Below are 24,216 nucleotides of genomic sequence, written 5' to 3'. Positions count from 1 at the left end.
CTAGTTGCTTCCTTTAGATAATATATTATTACAAGCTGGTTAAAAGCACGAAAGGCAATAAGTGATTCATTGTGTTTAATTCCCTTCCCCGTGCGATCAGCGTTCAGCAACACCGTGAAAATGCCTCCGATTCACACATGTGAATCACACAACTCACCAGAGGGGTCAAAGTCATTATCTGCCTGTTTTTTTTATTTTTCTCCCACTTCTCTTGTTTTGTTTTTCGCCCTGGGCAGAAGATGTGGGTGTTGCGAGCTGGCGTGCATGTGTGTCGGCGTGTGTGTATATGTGTGTGTGTGTGTGTGTGTGTTTTGGCTGTCGGGTGACGGTGAGCGTCCACGACAACGCGATAATAACACGGATTTATTCCACACGTCTCAGATGCGTGTTGTTGGAAGCGGATGTGCGTTTGAGAGATAAAGCATGGAGTTATTTAGGATGGCTGGGAGCTGATCTGGTGCTAGACAAAGCTGTAATTATGACACACACAAGCACACACACACACACACACACGGGCAATTAGTTTGCTACAGACCCCCAGCCAGGCTCAGAAGATTGAATTAAAGACTCTCACTAAACCAAATCTGATTGTCTGACAGTCTAAACCCTGATTATCAGCTGGGGGTTTTTGCACCTCGTGGAGTCCTTCAGCTTTTTTCCAGATGGCAAAAGAAGGAATTCTCAAGTCGCCAATCGCTCCTCTGGAGCTGCCGTGTCGTCCGGACGACACGCCACACAGGTTAGGTTGAGGAGAAACTTCCACACTCAGGCTCCGGTTCACGCGTTTGAATGACGTTAAAACGACGGCGGCGCTCGGAGCCGCTTGAAAATGCAGCTTTTGGAGAACGCGCCGACTCCGTCTCCATGGAAACGGTGGAAAATGGTTTAAAGTGCACTGTACACAAATGCTTTGCGTACAGTGAGTAAGTTCATGGAGTACATAATAAACAGTAAAATATTTAAAATTGGGGTTATTTGTTTTTTTTTAACCAGGACTGGTTAAGTTACATGGTTAATTATTTAACCCACTAAACTGCCTTTAATATAAGTTTTTGTTCAAGGTTTACTTGTCATTTTTACATATTATTCTCGCCTGTCTTACTTCAGTTTATTTATTTAAGAGTACTTTTAATTCTTCCTCTCTTCTGATGCTAAACTTATAGTATTTGGAAAGAAATGTTTTTTCTCCTTTATAAATTGGGAAGGGCTTTGAGCTGCATTTCACGTCAGAAATCTGACGTTATTTTTATTTTTACTTCACATACTATTTTACAATTTATGCCAAAAAATAAAAAAACTTTCAAAACCCATGGTCAGATGGATGATGGAATAGTGAATCTCAGTTAAATACAACCTAGTAGAAATGGAAAATGATCAAGGATTATGAATAAATAATTAGTTTGAGATCCATTGACATTAATCAGTTTTGATCCGGAGTGTCGTCCATCCGGTACCGTTGATGGCCTCTTCGTGCTGAGTTTCACGCCGTTCTCGTCCCTCCAGTCCTTTAAGAAAGTCCTGAAACCCCTTCCATTCAGGCCAGAGCGGCGGAGGAATCGAACTGTGGGCGTCCTGCCGTGAATTTATGGTTTTTCTTTCTCTCTGTCCGTCTGAGCCGTCGCCGTCGGGGGCGGCCTCCAGCGGAGCCTTTGATCAGCCGAACCGTCGGCGCTTTACGTCATCTCGCTCTTTTTAAAGCGGTGAGATACGAGGACGGGGTCAGTGTCCGTCCCCTTCGCCCCCCCTGCTATCAGGTCGTCTCAGGAACCAGGAAAGTTTGTGGAAAATGGAGCTGAAAAGACCTTTCAGGCTATAAAATCATGCATCAGCCGGACGATGGAGAGCTTTCCTTTATTATTTCCTTGTCCAGGAGGACTTGTTGGTGGGAGAAGCTCAGAACTGGAGCATTTTTGGCCTGAAATTAGTCTGTTGATGAGCAGAAAATCCAGCTTTCTGCAGCCTTTTGGTGATGTTGAAAGCAAACTTTCTCCCCAATTTATTTGTGGAACTTGGAATGATGCAGTGTGTTTGTGTCAGTCTGGCAGACCTCGTGTCTCCAGACAGCCCTCCCACACACACACACACACACACACACACTGACACACACACACACACTTCCTTTGCCTCCCCTCCTCCTCCTCCTCCTCGCTCTTCCTCCCCGGGCTCCCTGCTGTTCAACTGGACTCTGCTGCCTCAGAGATACACAACACATGTAGTCTGACTTTGTCCAAAAAAAAATGCTGCTATTTTTATTTATTTTTATTATTTTCTTCTCAGAAGACCGAGGCATTTTAAAGCCCACCGAGGAGTGGAGCATCATCCTTCTAATCTGATGAAGATTAGAAGTGAAATCAGAAGTGAACCTTCCCACAGCATCAGCAGCAGTGCGTCTGTGTGGGCCGCCGTCTATTTTTATCCGTTTGTGTGTGAAGACACACACATGATGGAGGAGTGGCGAGCGAAAATAGCCCTCGTGTGATGATGGACGCCTCACACCGAGAGGATCCCTGGCCTTTCTTTGTGGAGTTTGCATGTTCTCCACTGGGTTTTCGATTGTAACTGGAAAAGATGCCAGAGTTTTGTTCCACTTCTGGATGTTCTAATGAGCAGAACATACAAAGCAGATCCTGTAGAATCACTGTTCACTGGTAATGTGTATTTAAAGGATAATATGGAATGAGCTGGTTGTTAAAGAGTGAAATAAACCCTCCGCTCTGCGTCTTCTGTGGCTTCTTTCCATAATTTTACATTATTCCACATTTTCCACAGCTGCTTACTAGTGAAAATGACTAATCTGAGACCTTAATTGATTAAAATACATAGTTAATTATATTAACTGTTTCATTGTATGAAAAACTGTACAAATTACTGATCTAAAAGCTCAAATCAAATCATCACATCACAAATTTAATGTTCTCTGCTTAGTTTGTTTTTTTCTTACAAAACAGTTCAAGTGGTTTAAGTTCCTACTTTTTGTATCTTTCCAAAGGTGGCTCGCTTGAGTCGATGCTAAACCTGACCTCAGTGAAATGATGCTGGGAGGAAGATGTGAGGAAGACCAGGCTCAATCTGGATGACAGACGCTGACGCCGGACGCCACGGCCAGAGCAAAACATGAGCGATACCATCCCCAAAACTCAAACAACGGAGCGTCTGTCATGTTTAAAATCAATATTAATCATAATGACAGTGATGATATAATGATAATCGCAACATTGATTATAATAGTGATGATTAAAAAATAATGATAAAATCAATAGTAATCACAAGAGTGACAATAAAATCATAACATAATGCAAATTTTTATTATAATCATAGCAAGAAATAAATATGATATCACGATTTTAATAATACAATGATAATATCAATAATAATCAAATATAATTCATACTCTAAAACCAGTTCTCTCAATAAAAGCCTGAGTCAGCCTGAACAGTTTGACTTCCTTGTGTTCTATTTATCTGTCTGTCCACCATGTCTGACGTTTGTTACAATCAATTCACTTGAATATAAGTTGAAAATTGATCGATTTATGGTCGTTTGTACAGATAAAACATGCCATCCCTCCATAGACTTAATCAATCAATCAATCAATTTATTTTTGTATAGCCCAGTATCACAACAACAGTTGTCTCAGAGGGCTTCAAGATGTTACATTGGTTGGTAAAAATAAAAACAGTGAATAAGCATAATATTAATATGTCAAATTCACAGTAACAAGACAAAACGAAGCATCCAATGCCTTCGACCCTCACATCCGGCAAGAAAAAAACTCCAAAAACCCAGTGGGAAAAGAAGAAATCTTGGGGAGAACCACAGTATGGAGGGATCCCTCTCCCAGGGACGGACAGCTTTGGCAACAGCTAGCATGAGACAATAAGAAGTAAAGCCTAGGACAATGTTGAGGACAGTCCGTTGGACGGTCCAGCACAAGAACCACAGATCCCAGCAGTAGAACCGAAGCCAGTCCACGGGCAGGACCGACAGGAGTGTCCTCCCGGTCCGGACGGAGCTTGTTCGTAGGCCCTCGTGATAGTGGAGTCAGCAACTGAAACTGGAGAAGACTCCCCCTCGAAGGGGGGGGACAACAGGTGAAAAGCAATGAACGGACTAAAGGGAATAACATTCAGACATTAGAGGATAGGGCTCAGTGCACCGTACTTCCCACAGCATTCTAGCTCCTAGGGCAGCTTTGTGGATAGTTTAGTATTTAAACTAGTATTTAGTTAGTATAGTTTAAATAGTTTAGTTTAGTTTAATTTAGTTTGGTTTAGTTTGGTTTAGTTTAGTTTAGTTTAGTTTAGTTTGGTTTAGTTTAGCTGAGTTTAGAGTCCCTAGCTGACCTGATCATAGGCTGCATCGAAGAGAAACGTCTTCAGCCTAACCTTGAATGTGGAGACTGTGTCTGCCTCTTTGACACCACTTGGAAGCTGGTTCCATAAAAACGGTGCCTGATAGCTAAAGGCTCTTCCACCTAATGTCCAAATAGAGACTCTCGGAGTCACCAGTAACCCTGCATTTGGAGAGCGAAGTGCTCTGATTGGTTGATAAGGCGTTAAAGCATTTTGGAGATAGGTTGGAGCCATTCCATTTAGGATTTTGTAATTCAGGAAAAGGATTTTAAATCTAACTCTAAACTCGACAGGAAGCCAGTGAAGAGATTTTAGAAAAGGAGTAATGTGTTCACGTCTTCTAGTTCCAGTTAAGAATCTGGCGGCCGCATTTTGAACCAACTGAAAGTTTTTTAACGCACTTTTTGGGCAGGCTGCGAGAAGGGAGTTGCAGTAGTCCAATCTAGTAGAAACAAATGCATGGACGAGTTTTTCTGTATCGCTTCTAGGTAGAATGTTTCTTATTTTAGCTATGTTGCGCAAGTGGAAATATGCTGTTTTATAAGCCAGGTTGATGTGTGCTTTAAAGGAGATATCCTGATCAAATAAGACCCCGAGGTTCCTGACAGTAGAGGAGGAGGATACACTGACGTTATCTAAGGTGATAATCTGTTCAGATAGACACTCTCTAAGTTTATGGGGGCCTTGTATAATGACCTCTGTTTTGCCAGGATTAAGACGGAGATAGTTCGTAGTCAAGTTAATGCCTTGTAGGAGCGAGTGGCACCACCACAAGATGGCCGCCGCGCCGGCACGTCGGCTCCAGTCCAAAGCGGCGTCTCTGCAGGCCACATGTTGTGAAAGGAGAATTATATTCATGTGAGAGGAGAATGTGTGTGTGAGAGTGAGTTGTACAGCTCCTCCTACTTCGTTCGACACGTTGCATTGAGCTTTCTCATGCAGGTAAACAGTGACGTGTCGGCTTGACTCAAGCATTAAACCACCGGAGCTGTTCGACGTGACTCCGCATTGACTCGGAATCAGGGTTCAGACTCCCTCGCAGTGTCTGACTCTACTTGTTTTCCCGCCTCACTCAGAAACAGAATCAGCTTTTTTTTTTTTTGTCTCTCTCTCTCCTCAACACAGATTTATGAGCACAACTCAAGGAGGCCCGTTCTGCAGTTTAATGATAAATCTAGCCATTAGCGAAGACACTGTGAGGAGCAAAACACCCCAAATCAGTTCATCCAGCTAATGGTGTGTGTAATAGACTTTTTATAACTCCTATTATGGGGGCAGTTGTGATTTTTTTATTTTTTTTTTTTTCATAAACGCTTAGCGTTGTGATGTGACTATAATTCATGTTCACTGGCATTGACGCATGTCTCATAGCGCTGTTACATTGTTTTTATTTTTCTTCCCGTCAGACTTTGCTTGCATGGAGGCTCTGGGCATGGAGTCGGGGGAGATCTCCTCCTATCAGATCAGCGCGTCGTCCCAGTATAACTCCAACTGGTCGCCCGAGCGCTCCCGCCTCAACTACCAGGAGAACGGCTGGACGCCGTCCGACGACACCATCAGGGAGTGGATACAGGTCAGTGACGCTTCCTTATAGTGCAAAAATACAGTCGAATGTCTTAAAAAAACATCTACAGCTGTTGCGTTATGCATCTTTTTCCAAACTCTGCCTGACGGCGTGGCTTTGAGGCTAGCTGTCATGGCAGCGTCACTGATGTTTCAGTTCTGCCTGCTACTCTTAAGACATTTGTTCAAAAATCAATGTTTTTCTTTGAAATTTTTTACAATTTCCTTGCTTGTTTCCGTGGCCGGATTGGAACCTCACCTCTGTCGGTCTGGTTTTGGCCCGCGGGCCTTATGTTTGACACCCCTGCTCTACAATCTGAATTTCAGTGCAGACTCTTGAATTATTTACAACAGCTGGGGTAAACTTTCGTGCACGTCGACATGCAGACAGTTCTTATTGGAGCAAGTAACATCGTGAAGCCAGAGACGTAGTAATCATCCCATAATGTAATAAAACAACAAAAGATGCTTTCCGACCATAATTGAGAGAGTGTTGCGTTGTATGTTTCCTCACTGAATGAGTATGGCGACTATTCCTTTTCCTAGTTTTATTTTACTACTCAAAACATGCAAAAAAAAGGCTGTTATTTCCAATAAATTCTACTTTATTTGTGGATTAGCTGCATTATAAAAAGATTTTTTTTTAATGCTGCTTCAGTCACTTTATCATGGTAATAGATCAAATATGTTATTGCAATTTATTTTATTAAAAAAGGCACAAATGATTGCATTATTGGCAGGTACTGTACTGTATTGTTTGGCTTTATCACACTATTGGTTCGTACCGCTGTAAAGATGAGCTCGTCTTTATTTTAACTGAGGATGATTGAAGGGCTGCAGCTCCTGAATGCATGTTCGAGATCAGACTTTACCTTTAACACTGAATGCTTTTGCAATCCACAACAAACGGCGCTGACTGTAGGAACATGAAATCACGTCAGCGCGGCTTCGTTTATAGAGTCTGACCTCAAGCTGAAAGCGTCCCGGTCTCCCTGCGGATGAGCGGCGCTCCTCCATCTGAACTGGGCTCTACCGCAGAGATCTGCCTCACATCTGGTCTGAATATTGTTCACTCATTTGTAGCACTACTCAGCATGTTAAAAGGGAGGCGGCATTGAGAAAAAGAAGAGAAAAAAAATAGGACTCGGTGCATTATTTATGGAACTCCTGCTTTTGCGGAGCGGCTGACGTTTCTTACAGCTCCGTTGTGAAAACCGGGCTCAGCGAGGCGCTCGTCTCCTGTGAACGGCGGCAACATTTTCTTGAATTTCTTCAGTCTACATGAGTTTTAATGGCATGTGTGACTAATATCAGTGTTTTTTTCCTGTCGTCTTGAACACTCACGAAGAGGAATGCCCCCCCCCCCCCCCCCCCCCCCCCCCCCCCCCCCGTCAAACTTCATTAAAATCACAGGACCTGCATTCGGGTTTGTTTAGATTCCTCGCGGTGCTAAATTACCCGACCGGACAGAATCAACGATCTGGATCCGAGACGGTAAACAAACACGTGTTTGTCCCAGTAACGTCTCAGACCGCTGAGAGCTGATCGCGGCTGTCAGATTTTAAAGATTTAAGGTGCGGCCGGAGTCCAGGACTGTCCCATTGTCCGGGACAGGAACTCATAGAGGAAGACTCACAATGCCCCGCGCAATAAGAGCAGACCCTCGCTTCCTTCCTGTGGGGCTACAACAGGAAGCAGACAGGAAGCCGGCCTCGGCGCTGGATTAGCACAAGTGGCTCTCTATTGTCTGTCTGGGGACGTCTTTCAGCTACCGAGCCCTCTGGGAGCGTCGGATATGCAGGACGAGGGTTTTTAAATAGAGGTTAATAGTTTGTTTTATTGCGTGCGGAGTGGATGTGAGTTTAGTGAAAGGTCACTAAGTGCGCATGAAATATTCAGCAAGAGAGCAGAAACCGATGGAGTCCAGAAGTCACCTGAACGCCGCCTCTCTCAGAACTGGGTGCGATCCGGTAGGAGAGCCGTGAAGGTGTATCTGCTCGAGCGCAGATGCCCTCAGCAATGAATCCTGCTGTCAACAGGGCCTTACTGAGCGCTGCTCTCCTCTTCTGTTAGACTTAAACTGGACACAATCCTCCGTGTTGAATTGATTTCCTGTTTAGTTCTGTGTTCTGGGGCTCGGACCGGCAGGGCGAACTGTTATTGTTCTCTGAAATAAGACATTCGTTGGCTAAAAAAATTCTCTGTTGGCCAGATTTGCTTTGTTTTCTCGCGTTTTTGGAGAGATAATTCTTATATCATCTACATATAGAGGGAACCAAATTTTAACCACCTCTCAATGACATTACTCGCTCTCAAAGCACTGCAGATTCTGAATGCCTCCTCTACCAGCCGAGCGTGAAATCGGATCACAGACTGAATTTTCCTACTTTGATTCATGACTTCTTACATCCTACTTTTCTTCGCAACACTTGATATTTTTGTGATCCGCTCCATCAGATTTTGTCTTTGAAGAGAAAAAAATTGCCATTTCTTAAACAAACATCATTTCCAAAACCTTTCGAAGCGTTTTGAAACATGGCGGAGTGAGCTGGACTCCTGCGGGAGGTGACCAACCCGTCACCGGACCCTCCTCTCGGTCGGACCTAACAAGGCGTCCTGCGTCCCGCCGGGTGTGTGAGGACAGAAGGAACAGCCGACCATCCAGCCGCCGCAGTGATTTATCGCCTCCAAACCAACACAGTTGATCACAACCCCCCAGCTCTGCGAGCCATTTGAGTTATGACTCCTGTTTTTTCTTTTTTTTTTTTTTTTTTTTTTCGCAAGGAGAATTTTCCATTTTATTTGATTAAGTGTGGTGCGTGGCCAACTCTGCGCAGCATGGTTTGCCTTGCGGCCTTCGATTCATCTTACTTGAGTAGAAAATTATGACTTAGTTAATTCTTGCACGCTCGCCTCCTCCACTGCAAACACCTCCATTATTCATTTAAAGGCATTTATATTTCATAGACGCTATTTTCAGGTTGCTATTCATAACGTCGTCGGGGCCGATGTCACCCGGTGGTTGTTTGGATGGAAACAGACACTGAGCTCATTATCTGGCTTTACACAGAATCCGTAATCACATTTTGCACCGCGGAGCCTCGATTCATCAGAACGTCGGATATTTGCTATTAAAGAAGGGATTGACAGAGCAGTTTGGGGAAGAAATGAGCTTCAGATATGAAAATTAAAGGAGAGCTCTCATAGATGTACACTTTTGTGATTGAGAAATCGTCTTCCCCCAGCCAGTAGTCATCATAATTAACCTAAAGTTTCAAACACAAGTAAGAAAAGAGGCGTGAACGGACCCCAATGAGGCCTTAGTAGAGAAACTTAGCATCTTTTTAATTCAATTTCCAGAAATAAATCCGCTCCTTGGATTCTTTGAGAACATCTTGTAAATTTCTGACTTTAAAAGTTCTCCAGTAAAAGAAAAAAAAAATCAAACCCGATCTTGTATCTTTCCTATAAATGTGTCTAAAGAAAGAAAAAGGCTGCTGAGCGCATGTTTACAAGTCGTAGTAAAAGGACTTGTTATTGCGGAGTGACGTAAGTCCAGGAAGGGCTTCCTTCCCCGGGCTGCAGGTATTTATAGACGCCCTGCCGTTTGTCTTGGAGACGCTCGTTGACGCCACCAGGAAGAGCTGAGCGGACTCCATCTGGAGAACTCATCGGCCGTCTTGTGTTTTCCGAGCCGGACCCGGGGTGGAGGGGGGGCTGGAGGAGAGCAGGTCTCTGGGGTAATGTCACACTTAGCCTACAAAACCCGGGAAGACACAATTTAAACTCTAATCAGGTTTATAAAACTCAGGAATGCATGGAAATGAATGAAAACCTTCATTCTGTTGAAGAAAGTGTCTCATAAACAAAAACTGAATCCTCTTTCTCTTTTTTTTAATGGAGTTTTAAGGACAAGGTGGCTCTAAAAGTCCAGTTTTTCAGTGATTTCAGACTCAAGTCTGTTATTTTACATATTTCTAATCCTGATCTTCAGTTTTTGTTTAAACCTCCTTTGATCATTATTTAAAAGGAATCACAAGACTCCACAACCTTGTTTGACTTTTTTTCATATTTTGCTCATTTTATGGAAAATTCAGAAGTTTCAATAAACAAGCAATATCAACAATTACAGTAATTATTGTCGGTTGAAATAAATGTCCTTTTATGAGAAAATGCTTCCATAGATTTTAAATGAGGTGCCATTAAGTCGGCATTGGTCATAGTTAGCATTTAAACTGCGTTTATATATTTATTCCTCTCATTTCTTACAACTTTTGCTTTCCATTCAAACCCAATAAAACCCCTTCAGTTCACAACTTCACTTTACCGATGCATACTTCTGCTTTTCTCGGATTTTGTATAATTTGGACGAGTCAATTAACAAGTTTTCCAAACATAATGTCGTGTTTTATTTTGGGGAAAAAAAAGACTTATCTTTTAGCATTAAACCCACAGCTTCCCTCCAGCGTCTTAAATAAACACTAAAGCCTCCAATGAGACGGGAGGAATTGAGGCTCTTTCTTTGACTATCGCCGCTGAGGCAGCGTCCTGTTTTGGCAGGAAGTGACTGTGTTTTTCTGTTCAATCTCATTTAGCCACACTTCGACTGAGTTATGTCCCCTTCCTGCGCTTTGTTCCCCTCATTAAAAAGCTCTAAGTGTGACTGTTTTGCGTGGCAGGAATGGCCGCCGCTGCCAAGCGTTGAGTAATTAGAAGACGGAGGGGCAATTACCATCAGCCGCTTGATGCAGGAGTCGTGGAGGACGGAGCCGTGACCGAACGATCGGCCGGTAGCTCGCAGCAGACGCCGACGCCTCTCCTCCAGCTTCAATTCTGGAAAACGGTTTTCTCGCTTTTGCGCGAAAAAAAAAAAAAAAAAACTAAAACGTGCACGCGAAGCTGGAATGAGGAGAAAATGGGTTTTTACTTGGAAGGTGACTGAAAACAAGCTGGGAGTTACGTAAGAGTTTAATTTGCAGACCGCAGAGCGATCCCAGCGCAGAGGATTTACTTTTATGTAATGTTTACTTTGATTTGTGTTCAGTTCTCGTTCACCTTTAACCTGCCAACTGCCCAGAATGATAGGTTTTTTTTCCCTCCCGATGAGAGGAGCAGCATCGCCTGTAGCTGCAGATTACACACAGAAATCACACAATGGATCAACTGTTAATGCTTTTTGGCCTACATAGCTGATGATTAATGCTATTTTATGTGTCACGAAGACTTCAACATTATGAGATTTTTTTACACCCACAATGGAGAAGTGTTTTATAGATCCTCAAATGTTTGGCACAAAAAAATATTTCCAAGAAATACTCTCATTTTTATGTATTATTACAGTACTGGTTGCATTGATTTCTTTTTTTAATGCTACATCAATAATATTGGATCAAATCTGGCAAGTTGTTATTTTATTGACTTTATTACGTTTAAAAAGGTCAAACTGATTACGTTGATCGCTACATGCCATTTCCAACAACATGCAGGGTATATGTTCAGTGATTTTTGAGAAGAAATCCAGATGAAAGAAAAATAATGATCTCAGGATCACCATTTGAAATATTGATGCCAAAACTATTTCACTTCATTATTTCAACCTTACAGCTCATTTTATCAGAAAAAGAAGAGTAAAAGTCAAGCAGAAATGGCTAAAAACAAGTAAAAACGTAAAGTTTCCAATAAAACAGCTTGAAACTGGGTCCAGAAGGAGAAATACAACTGCTATAAAGACTTTACCATCATCTGCAAAAGTGTTTATCTCATGTCAAATCTGCAAAATTCAACAAAATTTGGCATCTGTGATGAACATCTTAGCCCCCTTTATCTAACTAATATTTTATACTAATGTAAAATGAACTTACTTCTTTCATTGAATACAGATTTGTTAATTTAATGACACAGAAATTGATGGCGGTGAAAACGTTAAAAACAAAGGATTGGATTTCTTCTAAATTAATGAAGCTGGATTTATGAAGGGCGTCTTTTTTTCACCTCCTCCTCCGTTTCCCTCGTTTCATTAACAGACATCTTGATTCTGTAGTGAACAGCAAAGCTTTTTAACAACAAAACACGAGCGTGTACTCTGTCACATGCAGCGTAGGAGGCGGGGGGGCGGGGGGGCAAACATCTCGTGGGAACGTAAACGAGAGCGGGGCTGTAATCCCACCGTACATGGTTTCCCAGGGGTCTCCCTGTCACTCAGCGAGCCCACACGTTTCCTGCTGCCGCCACCCTGCTGAAACAGCAGCAGTGGGAGAAGTCACATCTTCCCATACGAGTCTCTATGGGAATATAATTACACGCCATAAATCACATGCATCCCACATACTCGAGCTCTGAGTGTGTTTTAGCTGATGATCAGCTCAACAAGCTGGCCAGTGGCGCTGCGTGACATTATGAGTATGATGGAGGGCGTGAGGAACTTGATGTTGATATATTTGTGCTGTTAAGTTTGACGTGCAGGGAGTGAAAGCATGGAAGTGTCGCTCATCGCTCAGTCTTCTGTTATCTGTACAGCGTGATTGTCGATATCTGGGTGATAAAGTTGAGGCGTATCGTTCAGCACTACAGATTCAGCCCTGACTTGCTTCATTTTCCATGTTCACCCATTCACTCCCACCTCTGGGGAAAACTTTAGTCAGAGAAACGGAGAGACTTGATAAATTCTGGAGCTGCAGGCCACGCTGTGAAGTCCTCTTAATTTCAGATAAGCGTGTGTTTGTGGACAATATAAAAGCCAGTGTGAGGCTCGGTCTTATCGCCGCTTCCCTCTTTGATGATAACTATCGCTTTATTAATCTTCCTCCTATCACTTTCTTTTTTTCCTCGGCTCTTTGAACAGCCTTGTTTCTGGACGCTGCTTCGCTGCCGTCAGATAAAACAGCCTCGGTCATTTGAACAAGTCTCTTTTTTTCTTTATCCGTTTTGCCGCTCAGATCATAATTTCATGAAATATCTGGGGAAAAGTGTTGCAGAGAGATGAGATAATGTCATCACTGGGGTTTCACTTGAAGTTATTTTAAATAACACTGCTGGGTTTTTTTTTTTTAAAGTGTGATCATTATTTAAAGAGAAAAGCTTTGATATTGTTTCATTCATCTGAAGCTTCTGAAAGTGAAACTATTTGCGGATCGGATCGCGGGACCCGAGTGTTTACCACTCGGGGAACCGTAACTCAATCAGACAACAAGCTAAAGTCTCGCCGCACAATCAGACCAACCCAGACAGATGTTGCTCCTTTTAACCGTCTTGTCGTGCAGCCAGAGAGCGTCACGTTTCTATCAAGGTAGTTTTTAAAAAAAGACATGAGAATCCTTTCAAGTGTGGAGCATTGAGCTGAAGTGAGTTTACTGTTAGATAAAGAGTAATCATAATGTTCATATTTTGTCTTTGAGTTTTCATGTTTTTGGCCCTTTTGTTTTGAGAAGGGATGATTTTAAACTGGTTCATAGTAAAGGTAGCAGCACGGGCTGAACCTACGACAGTGGCGATATTGCTTGTCTCAGTCAAGATATTTATGGATGAGATTTTAGGATTTTACCGGATGTCGGAGAAATAAATTCAGATTCTTAACAGTGATGGCACGCTGCTTCAGCCCTTTTTCCCAGATTCCTCCCCTTTGGTTTAGTTTGTATGTGTTCATGCTTAAATTGAGTAAATCTGGTGTTGCAACCCCACACACACACACACACACACACACACACACGTGGTACAAGTCACACACTAGTCATTAGTGATGTGGGTGGACAACTGTAAAATCCTTATCGGGTTCTCACACAGTGTGATGTGCCCTACATGAATTTGATGACACACACACACACAGACTCACACACACACACGCTTTTGGTCATCCTTGCTGGACCAGCAGCCTGAGGCGGGACTCGGAGTCCCTGACTCGACCCTCCTCAGTCAAAGCACATGGCTCGAGTCACATGTCGTCGCTGTGTGTTGCTGTTGGAGCTCTGACACACAGCCTGTCAGCGAATTACACATGTTGGCGAATATCATGTCAAACGATCCCTTTTTTTAAGATCTACTCTGGGTTTTTTTTTGCATCGGAGTGAGATCTTGAGGGATTTGGGCTGCCGGAGCAGCTTTAAGTGAGTACTTGAGCAAAGTGATTGAGGATGGTATTCATTACTCGCAGCACTTGTCAGCAGTTTACTCATGGATTATATACTGACTGCATAATATTCCGGTAATGGTCTTTGTTGGAGACTCCTATATCTCCTGTGTCCTGTGCTTATTTTTCACTGTCAACACACGGTCGGATCACTGTATAATTAATGAGAACCGAGCCCTTGTTTTCCATATGCTTGAAGTGAAGCGCGGGACTGGACACAGTTACATTTTTCATCCGCTGCACTGTGCAAAAAGTTTGAGCCGGCTGTAATTTAATGCTACTTATCCATCATGGAGTACCAGCAGGAAGGCGTCTGATTGGCTCCAAATTTATTCTGCGGCAGTGGAAAACAAGCCTCGAATATACAGCCCGGCTTTATTAGGAAGTAGGAGGGGGTCCTGGAGGTAGCGGCCCCCACAGAGGCCTGATCTCAACGTAATCAAGTCTGTGTGGGGCCAAGAAGCAGAGGGATGCGAACCAGACTGCATCCGCAGGAGATCTGAGACGTTTTTACACCTCCGTCCGGTTGGAGGCCTGTGTGGCGTTTGCATGTTCTCCCTGTGCGCGCGTGGCCGAAATCGCCTGCGATTGTTTCCCTGTATGAACAAAAGTACCGAAACATCTAACCAATGGTTGCAGAGTAACACAATTTAATAAATTTAAATAAATTTATTTTGAAGCTTTAAGTTGTGACTAAAACAAACACTGTTTTCTGAGGTTAAATCAGGTCTCAAAACTCTGGAATTTTGGATCTGCTTGCTTTTATTCTCTTGCTTAAGTGTTCGCTGACAGTAATTGTTGGGAGAAGGGAAGGCATCTGTTGTCTCCCTGCAGACTCCCCATCACAAATCCGCCTCTTTAATTCTGAAGCAACTTGTTTCCGTCTCAGATGCAGGCTGCAGTTTTCACTCCTCAAAACCATTTTTGATCCACTGCACTCCACAGTCACGTTTAATGTGTTATTTTTAGCCAATCAAAGCTTCCGTCTGACTTTATCATACGACAGTTTCTGTCTTGTTCCGGTTTTCTTGCAGTCTTCTCCGAACCAATTGCATTTTTTTCTTCCTGACAGCTTTAACTTTGAGACATCATCTCCCATAGTTCTCACTTCTCACCTTTTGATTAACTTCAAATACACCTTTGCAAAGTTTCTGGAGTATCTGGAGAAAAGCTATGCACAGGGAGAATATGCAAACTCCACACAGAATGGCCTCAAAGCCCAGACTTTACAGCTGATGGAGGTTAACAAAGAGTCACATTTTCTCTATTTCTCCAGCTCAAGGCCCCATTTGTGTGACATTTTTAAGTGAAAACAAAAAACATTTGTTGCGTTTTAGGGTCTGTTTAATGTATACGGCAAAAAAATGGCTCCCAAGGTTTATTGCACAATTTAATCAACATAACTGTATAAAAGATATTGTAAAATTCCTCCTACTGAAGTTCTGAGTGAGTGAATTTTCCACTGACTCGTCCTTTCGATGGTTTTCCAGGTGGACCTGGGCTTCCTCCGCTTCGTCACCGCCATCGGGACGCAGGGCGCCATCTCCAAAGAGACCAAGAAGCACTACTACGTCCGCTCCTACAAGGTGGACCTGAGCTCCAACGGCGAGGACTGGGTCACCGTGAAGGAGGGCTCCAAGCAGAAGGTAACGACCGGCCGCCGCGCCGCATTGACGGGGTCCGATCGACGCGGCGGTCGTCCGGATCGATGTTTTCCCGGGGTTTGGCCGCGCGCCTGATCCCGAGCCGTGATGGAAGCGCGAGCTCGAAGGTCTTCTTCAAACTTCTCTCGACAGGAGCAGAATTAATTGCAGCGAGGAGAGGGTGATGCATTGTCCCGCCGGCTGCAGAGATGAGCTGCCAGCTCCTAGAGATTCATGCACTGTAACATGCTGATCAACAGCTTTTACAAGTGCAAACATGTCGCGTCAAACTACTGAGACTTTCTCCGGTCGGAGTGGAAGTAGAAAGGAGAATTGAATTGCTTTTTTTTTTGTTTTGTTTTGTTTAAATGTTTCAGCAGTGGTAAAAGTATTGGCAGCCACTTCGGTGTTAGTTGCTGTAGTAGCACTTGTAGCAACAGCAGTTATTAACAGATTCCACTGATGTGCCAGTTTTAGTATCGGAGATTAAAACAGAAGCTTTGTTTTTCTTTTTTCCTTTTTTTTTTTTTTTCTTTTTTTGAACTGCAGATCTTTCAGGGGAACCACAACCCAACAGACGAAGTCCGCGCCGTCCTTCCCAAACAGACTCTGGCCCGCTACATCCGCATCCGCCCCATGACCTGGGAGCAAGGCATCTGCATGCGCTTCGAGATCTACGGCTGCAGGACGTCAGGTAGCGTCACCGTAACAGCTCCAACTCCCGGCGCATTGATTTATTTGTTACAATTAGCCGTGCTCGTCTCCCCGCTGCAGGGATTCATGTTTTCTCGCATTTTTCATTCATATATTTTCTTCTTAATTAACTGACACTGTCCCTGCCGGGACTTCAAGTAATCTAATTTCCTTCTTATCTGCTGAACACATGCGCATTTCTGGCATTTTGCTCGTTTCATTTCTCTTTTACATCTATTAAGTAATGTATTACACCGAGCGTGTGACCACTGCGGCGCAGTGCAGCATTTTTACATGAGAAAAAAACACTTTATACCACATGAAAGAAGATAAATATAGTTTTTGCACAACTTTTTTCACCATTACAGAGTTCAAAAGCTTAAAAAACAGAGACTTTTCGATTATAGGAGAGTCGCTTTACCTGCCTTTCACTTTGTTGGGACTTACAACATGTTCTTACTTTTGATTATCATGAATTAAACCAACGTCTTTCTGGCTGCTGGGTGAAAACCTCCCGCAGCTCCCTGTTGATTTAGAATAATCACTTCTTCCGACGCGAGAGAGCAAACTCCCACAGAAGGACGGCGTTATTCATTACAGAGGAAAATCACGCCGCCTCATTACTCATCCTCTAACATTATATAAACCTCAGTCCTTGATGTGCTACAAGCAACTCTCAGTAGGAGAGCTCCATGAAGTGAATATTAGGCTCTTACTCATAAAAAGAAGCGGCTGTAAAGTGCTTGGACGGGTGATTCAGGAGATATAGTGAGGCAGCCGGGGAAAGTGAAGGAGCAGCGCGCCGGGAACAGAACCGTCGATCACCCTCGAACTCATCCCCGTGAGCTTCATTCACGTTTTCAGTCTAAACTTTGGATTTTAATATGAGCGCAAACGCGATGAAATACGTGATAGGAGAGATCTCCTCTTCGAATTAAAGCCGCTTTCCTCTCGTTCCCCGGGAGGACATTTAGTACTACTGAGAAACACACACACACACACACACACACACCGGCGGCTCTGTGGGAGGTTTCCATAAGGAACACTGAGCAGCTTCAGTGTGTGGAAGAATTTACATCCCTGAGAGCTGTTGTTAAATGCCAGATATAACCGTGCAAGCATTTGTCAACGCAAATATAACCCGGTGACTGAGACTGCTTCAGCCCGGATATTAGATCCTGCTGGTTACCGGTAATAGATTTAACTTTAGTGTTGAATGTGAGCTTTTCAGGCTTTTCATTAAGTGTTTTTTCTTTCCTCGAGGAATCTGAAGTCTCCCATTTATCTCTCCATGATGCCAGAATATTTTCTGATTTAGAGACTTGAATAGCGGCGTTAGAGGAAGGCAGATTGGCCGGGCTGCCGAGCAGATTGTATTGTCGTCTCGAGGTCACATGAGTCCTATCTGTCAGAGAGTCTCGTCAGTGTTGAAATGCCCACGAGGCAGGACTTTGAATCTCCAGCATGTTCCAAGGACTCGGCTAAGAGCAGCTTCTTGACCTTTGACGACACCAGAAGGACAGGCGGGAACGGGAAAAAAAAAATGAATTCTGGATTTACAGTGGAAAAGTTTTCTCATTCACATTCAGGGTTAAAGAACAGAAGGTTCAGTGTGAAGAGCAGGATGAAAAGCCCCTCGGGGCAAATTTGTCTTTTTGGCTCCCGAGATAAAATTAACTTGATTTGACTTCACTGCCGGCTGGAGTGAAACACACTGGAAGTGTGTTTAGAGGGAGGTTCAGTCCAGATAAGTTTTTTTTTTTTTTTTTTTTCTGATACATTGCAATAAATTCAGTCTTTTGAACTGCTGCAGGATCGACTGTCAACATGCTGGAAAGTGTTTTCTCCTGGTTTGTTGGTTTATACCCTGAACTTTCTACTGTTTGCTTCATGCGGGAAAAACAAGAAATGATTTCCTTTGTGACAAACGTCCTTCCTCATTGTTCCACACGTCACCTTCCAGTGTGTTCATAGCAGTGCATTCAATGCTTGAAAGGATCGTGGGAGGATCTGGGATTGTCGGAGGGCTGAAAATCTGCTCGATATCTTCAATTTATCCACAAGAAGATTTCTTCTGGAAATAATTCATCGGATTCAACTTGATTGCTTTAATAAGCATTTTATCAATGTTTTGCAACGCAGAAAGTCCACCTAAAAACAAGGGGAGCTACGACCATCAGGAGGTTAAATTACCACGTTACCAGTCCTGAATTCCCACCTTCACTTAAAAGAAATGCTTTTCCTGAATCACAGCCAATATTTTCTCATTGTGAGAGAGTTTTCCACTGCGCCTCCTTAACAGTCCTGCTATTTGTCATCTTAAGACCAAAGTCTTCGAACAGAGCCAAAAGAATGAAAAACACCAAGTAAATTAGCATTTACAGTATCATATTCCAGTGGTGTCAGTTGCTTTTATGTGCTACCTTTTCTCGCCAGTGGGATGTCATCGCGGTCCCTCTTTATTGTTAAACAGAGAGTAATAACTTCCAGCCAGCATCGGGAGGAACAATAACAACAAAGAGGAGTCTTGGAATAGAAGGTAGCTCTGATTTAAACACCTGGTGAAACACACCTCGGAAGAAGTTCAGAACAACCTGCCGTCTAAAATGAAAAACTCCAGGAAGCAGCTGAAAACCTGCACACAGAGAAGCCCCACCATTAAACTCAGCCCTTGGTATTTTAACTTTTCCGTCTCTCCGCTGCGGCAGCACCCAGGGGGCATCACGTAAAACCGCTGACTAAAGCAGTGACAAGATAATGATGGCGGTGGCATTTCTTATCATTCTGTACGCCTTTCAAAAGTTTTCCCCTCTCTCTCCCTGTCTCCCCTCGTCTTCTGCACAGACTACCCGTGCTCAGGGATGCTGGGGATGGTGTCAGGACAGATCTCAGATGCTCAGATCAGCGCCTCCTCCTTCGCCGACCGGGGCTGGGTGGCGGAGAACGCCCGCCTGCTGACCGGGAGGTCGGGCTGGACGGGGCAGCAGACCAAACAGCCCTTCAGGAACGAGTGGCTCCAGGTGGGTTTACAGCCTCCGTCATCAAACACCCAAGACCAATCCATAGCCCCCCGTTATGAGTCTTTGTGCGCTCATCAAGTGATCAATCAACCAAACAAGCAACCAACCAGTCAATGGTCTATTCATTGATTTATTCACACACTCACCCGTCCACCCAGCCTTTCAGGCAACCGACCAATCATCCACCCACCAATATTAAATGAATGATTAGGAACTAATAAGGAAAACCCATTAAAATGTGTATGTATTTATTAATAATAGCTGCAGTTCATAATTGTATATAACTTCTCACATGTGACATTTTTCCCATCCATCACATAGAAATATTTTGTTAATCTCTGGTTTTATTCGGTCGCTTTCTTCGCCGGTGATTTTAACCTGAACCCTCTGGCAGGTGGATCTCGGCCAGGACAAGATGGTGAGCGGCGTGGTGATCCAGGGCGGCAAACACCGCGACAGGAACGTCTTCATGAAGAGGTTCAAGGTGGGCCACAGCCTGGACGGAGAGGAGTGGACCATCGTCAAGGAGGAGAACACCACCCGGCCGAAGGTGGGTTCATCCTAACGTACACCTGAAACGTCAGTAGTGGACGTAGTTGTGGACGTATATGATTCATACAGTGAAACTTTAGCAGAATTTTAGATTTATTGCACCAAATATAAAACATGTCAAGACGTTCCTACAAGTAGCAGTAATTCTTTGTTGCGTTTATCTGTAACATTGCTTTTTAAAATATATATATTCACAAGCGCAGAAAGGCTGCAGCTGAAAGATTTATAGGCTGTGAAAGAGCTTTCTGAAGAGACTGCCACCACCGAAATGCTTCCACTTCTTCATCTGCATTTACCTCCCACTCCCCTTCTGTCTTCCTCTTCTTAGTCCTCCTCTCTGTCTCCATTCAGAGGCTGCATTGTGAAGTTTTGTCACAAATTAAAAGAAGGCCAGATTAGAGGTTGTTGACATGAAATAAACCTCCTCTTGCGGTAATCTGTGGATCCTGAAAGCCCTCAGACTGAAGCTTCGCCGGCCGCAGCCAGCAGATGAATAATAGGCGACTATTCATATTGGATGCTGACTCTCAAGGGTACAACGGATCCTTATGGCAGCAAAACGTTCACAGGACATGACAAATTAATAGAATAGAAGAAGCTACATGGCTGCCAGCGTATATAAATGTGCTAAACAGACACTTTTTGTGGGAACAGGAGGTGTTAAAGCATTGTTGGAGAGAGCAAAGAGCAGTTTATGCTCTGTGTGTATGACCACACAAACATTCAATTATCACTGTTATTTCTTTCCATGCCCTCACACCTTCTGCTGCCTCTTTACATCCTATGAGATGCATCCTATCAGTCCTTTCAGGGTTTGGAAGCTATTGGACTTTGGCTTTACCGCTCCTCATTTTCTGGAACCCGATTTACTGGAATCCTTGACGCTAAAGGGCTCACGCTGAAAGAACACACTTTTAGTTTGCATGTGCGATCAATTCAGATGATACCGTGTGCAAACAGAAGAATTCAGATGAAGAAAAGTGCAGTCGTAGCGTTTTTTTTTTTGAAACGCCGGACACCCACGCCGCATCGAACGATTTTCGATTTTTCGCCTGAAACCTTTGTTGTGTAAACAGGGTCTACGTGTGCAGACTTTGTGCAAACGCCGTGTCTCAGTTAGGAACACGAAGAACTTTACTTTGGAGGCAGAGTTGGCGGCCTTCAGACCGACTGATTCCCGTCAATGTCACAAAGTGGAGCCAACCATCCGGCATGTGACGAACTGGGTGAAAGAGCTGAAAGTGTAAACATAGAAGGCCGGTTCCTCTTTATCAATTATATTCATTGACTATAAGATCTGAAATGAAGACTTATGTGTATTGTGTTATCTCACCAAACAAAGCCACTGATTTTGTTTTAAAACTTGTGAATGCCTGTTTTTGGAGAACAGATGGGAAGAGAATCACGTGGCTCCGCTCCAAACAACTTTCTTCGCCGCTCAACGTCAGTTTTGATGGGCGAGAGGAAATTCGTGTCACTGCCCTCCAGACCCCGCTTCCCCCCGCCCCGCCGGCGCGACATCCTCCTCCATGTGTTCCAGATGGCAGGGCGGGGTACGAGACCGGCCCTTAGACTCCTGCTGATTTACTGCAGACGGAGATCTAGGAGCCCCTCCGTCCCTCCGTCCCTCCTCTACGCTCTGTTTCCTGTGTCTTTTTATAAAAAGCCTCTTCAAAAAAAGACGGAGCAGGAAGGCCGGCGGAGGCCCGGGCCCGTGCACGTGTCTCTCTGCTAGCATGGGGAACAATCACACACTCTGTACTTACAGTGCATGCATAAAGATGAGCCTGGGCCAGCCCTGGAACCTGCACAAGAACAATTTTCCAGCATTGTGTCGATTTAAATCTTAAACAAAACCGAACTCCTGCAGCCGGTAATAAATCATGCAGGAGGAAAGCTCGGACCGGCGGGGGTGCGCTTGGCTCTCGGTGTTCCTGCCGCTCGTCTCCCGGTGTGATTGTAACCGTTTTCACCTGTCGCCGCTTCCATGTTGGAAAATATGAAAGGGTGGCCTCTGGTTCTGATTTCCTGGCTTTAGCCTTTTGTTTCGTCTTCTTATCAAACCGACCGGAGCCAGATCAGAAACTCTGCACATCGTTGTTTCTTTGATTCCTTTCGGGCGTCGGTAGAAAGTCTGTTTTCAGAGCGGTGAAGTGTCCTGAAAACAGCGGGCCGATTTCTCAGCTCGGGTATTGATTGTGTATTTTTACTTGAAGTAAATAAGAAGTTTTCAGGAGGCCTTTAGACAAGTCCTTCTAAGCAATCAATCATGTGCTTTTACCAAATCAGGCTCTCTGGGACCTGGAATTGATGGACAGCTCTAAAATCAATCAATGTTGTGTTGTTGCTACTACTCACTCCTTTTCAGAGCTATTTGCATGCACAGTAGCAACATTTTCTAAATGTTCCATTTTCAGTGGTTCTGAGCACTGTTGATGTGTAAACAGACACTCAACATGCAACACATTTTGTGTTTTTGACTTGTAAACAGTCACAATTAACTTAAACACGAAATCTGTATTTAAAAAAACCAAAGTATTTGTAGAAAAGCTCTCTCTAATATCTTTTCAGTGTTTCTTATTCCAGGTGAACTCAACAGGTCTCTGAATTCTGAACATTGTCTGATGTCCTGGTTTAACTGTTTGTATCTAAGAACAAACATAACATATGTTGAATCTTGTCATTAAAATGACAATCTTGGGAATCTTTCAATGGTTTTGTCTTCGTATTCTCTTTACTGTCATGCTACAGAACATGAACCGTGTTGGTTGAGGGGCAATGGTCGCAGCCAAGGTGTGATTGTTTGTTGATTCACAGAGAGATTTTAGTTATTTCCTCTTTATATCGATCCCATGAAATAAATGGATGTACAGCATCTAATTGCAATAATACCATTCCGCTCACTGTCCTGGGGATTCAATCTGAAACTTATTTTTATGTCTCCCTCAGATATTCGTCGGCAATCAGAACCACGACACCCCGGAACTGCGATCCGTTGGGCCACTGCTGACCCGCTTTGTGAGGATCTTCCCCGAGAGAGCCACCACTGAGGGCGTGGGCCTGCGCCTGGAGATCCTGGGCTGTGAGCTGGACGGTGAGCTTCGTTCAGCTTCCTCCTGCTGGTGATCACCTCAAAGGGCGTCGAGCCCTGTGAGTCAGAAGACGGAAGGCGACGAAGGACATTCGCGATCCATTTCCTGACATTTCACCGAAAAGAATGAGAACGTTCAGCATGCAGGCGGCGTCTCCAGACGCATTTGCATTAATGTGCAGGTGGCCGCAGTCAGCCGACCAATCAGCCGTTAAAGAGTGAACTGCTTACTCCTCAAACTGTTTGGAGTAATGAGAGAGAGAGGAGCGCATGAAAGGCTGACGCACGCTACGGCAGGCTGCTATCTCTGCTCCTGCAGAGTCTGTGAGTGCGTGTGTATGTGTGTGTATGTGTGTGTGTGTATGGGGGGGTGGAGGGCTTGACCTCTCACAGGAGGCGAGGGAGGAACAGATGAAGGGAGGAAGTCGGCGCTCTGGTGGAGTATCTGGTTGCCCTGTGGGGAGATTGATAAGAATCAGGCAGAACGTGTGTGTGTGCATGTGCGTGTGCGTGCGTGTGTGTGTGTGTCAGAAAGAAAGAGAGCGTGGATGATGGAGTGAGGGCATGAGGGACGGGAAGATCTGAAGATGAGCGGAGGAGATACGAGCTCGTAAGAAACATGAAATCAGAAGAAGCTTCAGATCTGTAAACATTGTAAATGAATCCATTAGAACTCCTGGAGGTTTATCTCGTCCACCGAGAGGGAGAAATCTGAACAAAACTGATGGGAATCAGCAGAGGAAAGCGACAGGCTGCTAATATAAATCAAACCTGCTGAAATAGACACAGTGTAAATGTATTTTAAGCCTCTTTTTTTTTCTCAAACAAAAAAAAACCTTGCAGAAACACTGTTGCGCGCGTTGTGCAATCGGAGAAAACAAAATTTCACAACACAGGAGATTTTAGCCAAAAAAAATCATGTGTAGGAGGCAAGAAAATAACAAAAAAAAAAAAAAAAAGTTACAGAAAGGAACATAATTTGAAATTTTAACTGCAGCAAGAAAAACTCAAACTCCAGCTGATCATGGATCGTCCCGTGTTACATTATCATCTCAATCTCATTTAGAGAGGCAGAAACATAAAAGTCCCCAAAATAATGCAAACCGAAACAGCAAGGCAGCAGGTCCGAGCCGAACTCCACCTCGCTCGGACATTTCCGGTCGTCTCCTCTGCTGATGTA

General features: G+C 43.9%; 1 protein-coding gene across 1 annotated transcript in view; it reads left to right on the top strand.

Annotated features, from left to right (window-relative positions):
- Window positions 1-24,216, top strand: part of LOC115404871 (neuropilin-1a-like) — a 70,077-nt gene that overhangs the window by 36,950 nt on the left and 8,911 nt on the right. The window contains exons 6-11 of the mRNA XM_030114209.1: window positions 5,759-5,925; window positions 15,528-15,683; window positions 16,230-16,374; window positions 19,218-19,393; window positions 19,788-19,943; window positions 22,895-23,039. Coding sequence (XP_029970069.1) covers window positions 5,759-5,925; window positions 15,528-15,683; window positions 16,230-16,374; window positions 19,218-19,393; window positions 19,788-19,943; window positions 22,895-23,039 — 945 coding nt within the window. The remainder of the gene's footprint in view (window positions 1-5,758; window positions 5,926-15,527; window positions 15,684-16,229; window positions 16,375-19,217; window positions 19,394-19,787; window positions 19,944-22,894; window positions 23,040-24,216) is intronic.

The sequence above is a fragment of the Salarias fasciatus genome, chromosome 18 (assembly GCF_902148845.1).
Source record: "Salarias fasciatus chromosome 18, fSalaFa1.1, whole genome shotgun sequence".
NCBI lineage: Eukaryota > Metazoa > Chordata > Actinopteri > Blenniiformes > Blenniidae > Salarias > Salarias fasciatus.
The sequence above is the reverse complement of the archived record's forward strand: the minus strand, read 5'-3'. Positions and strand labels throughout refer to the sequence as shown.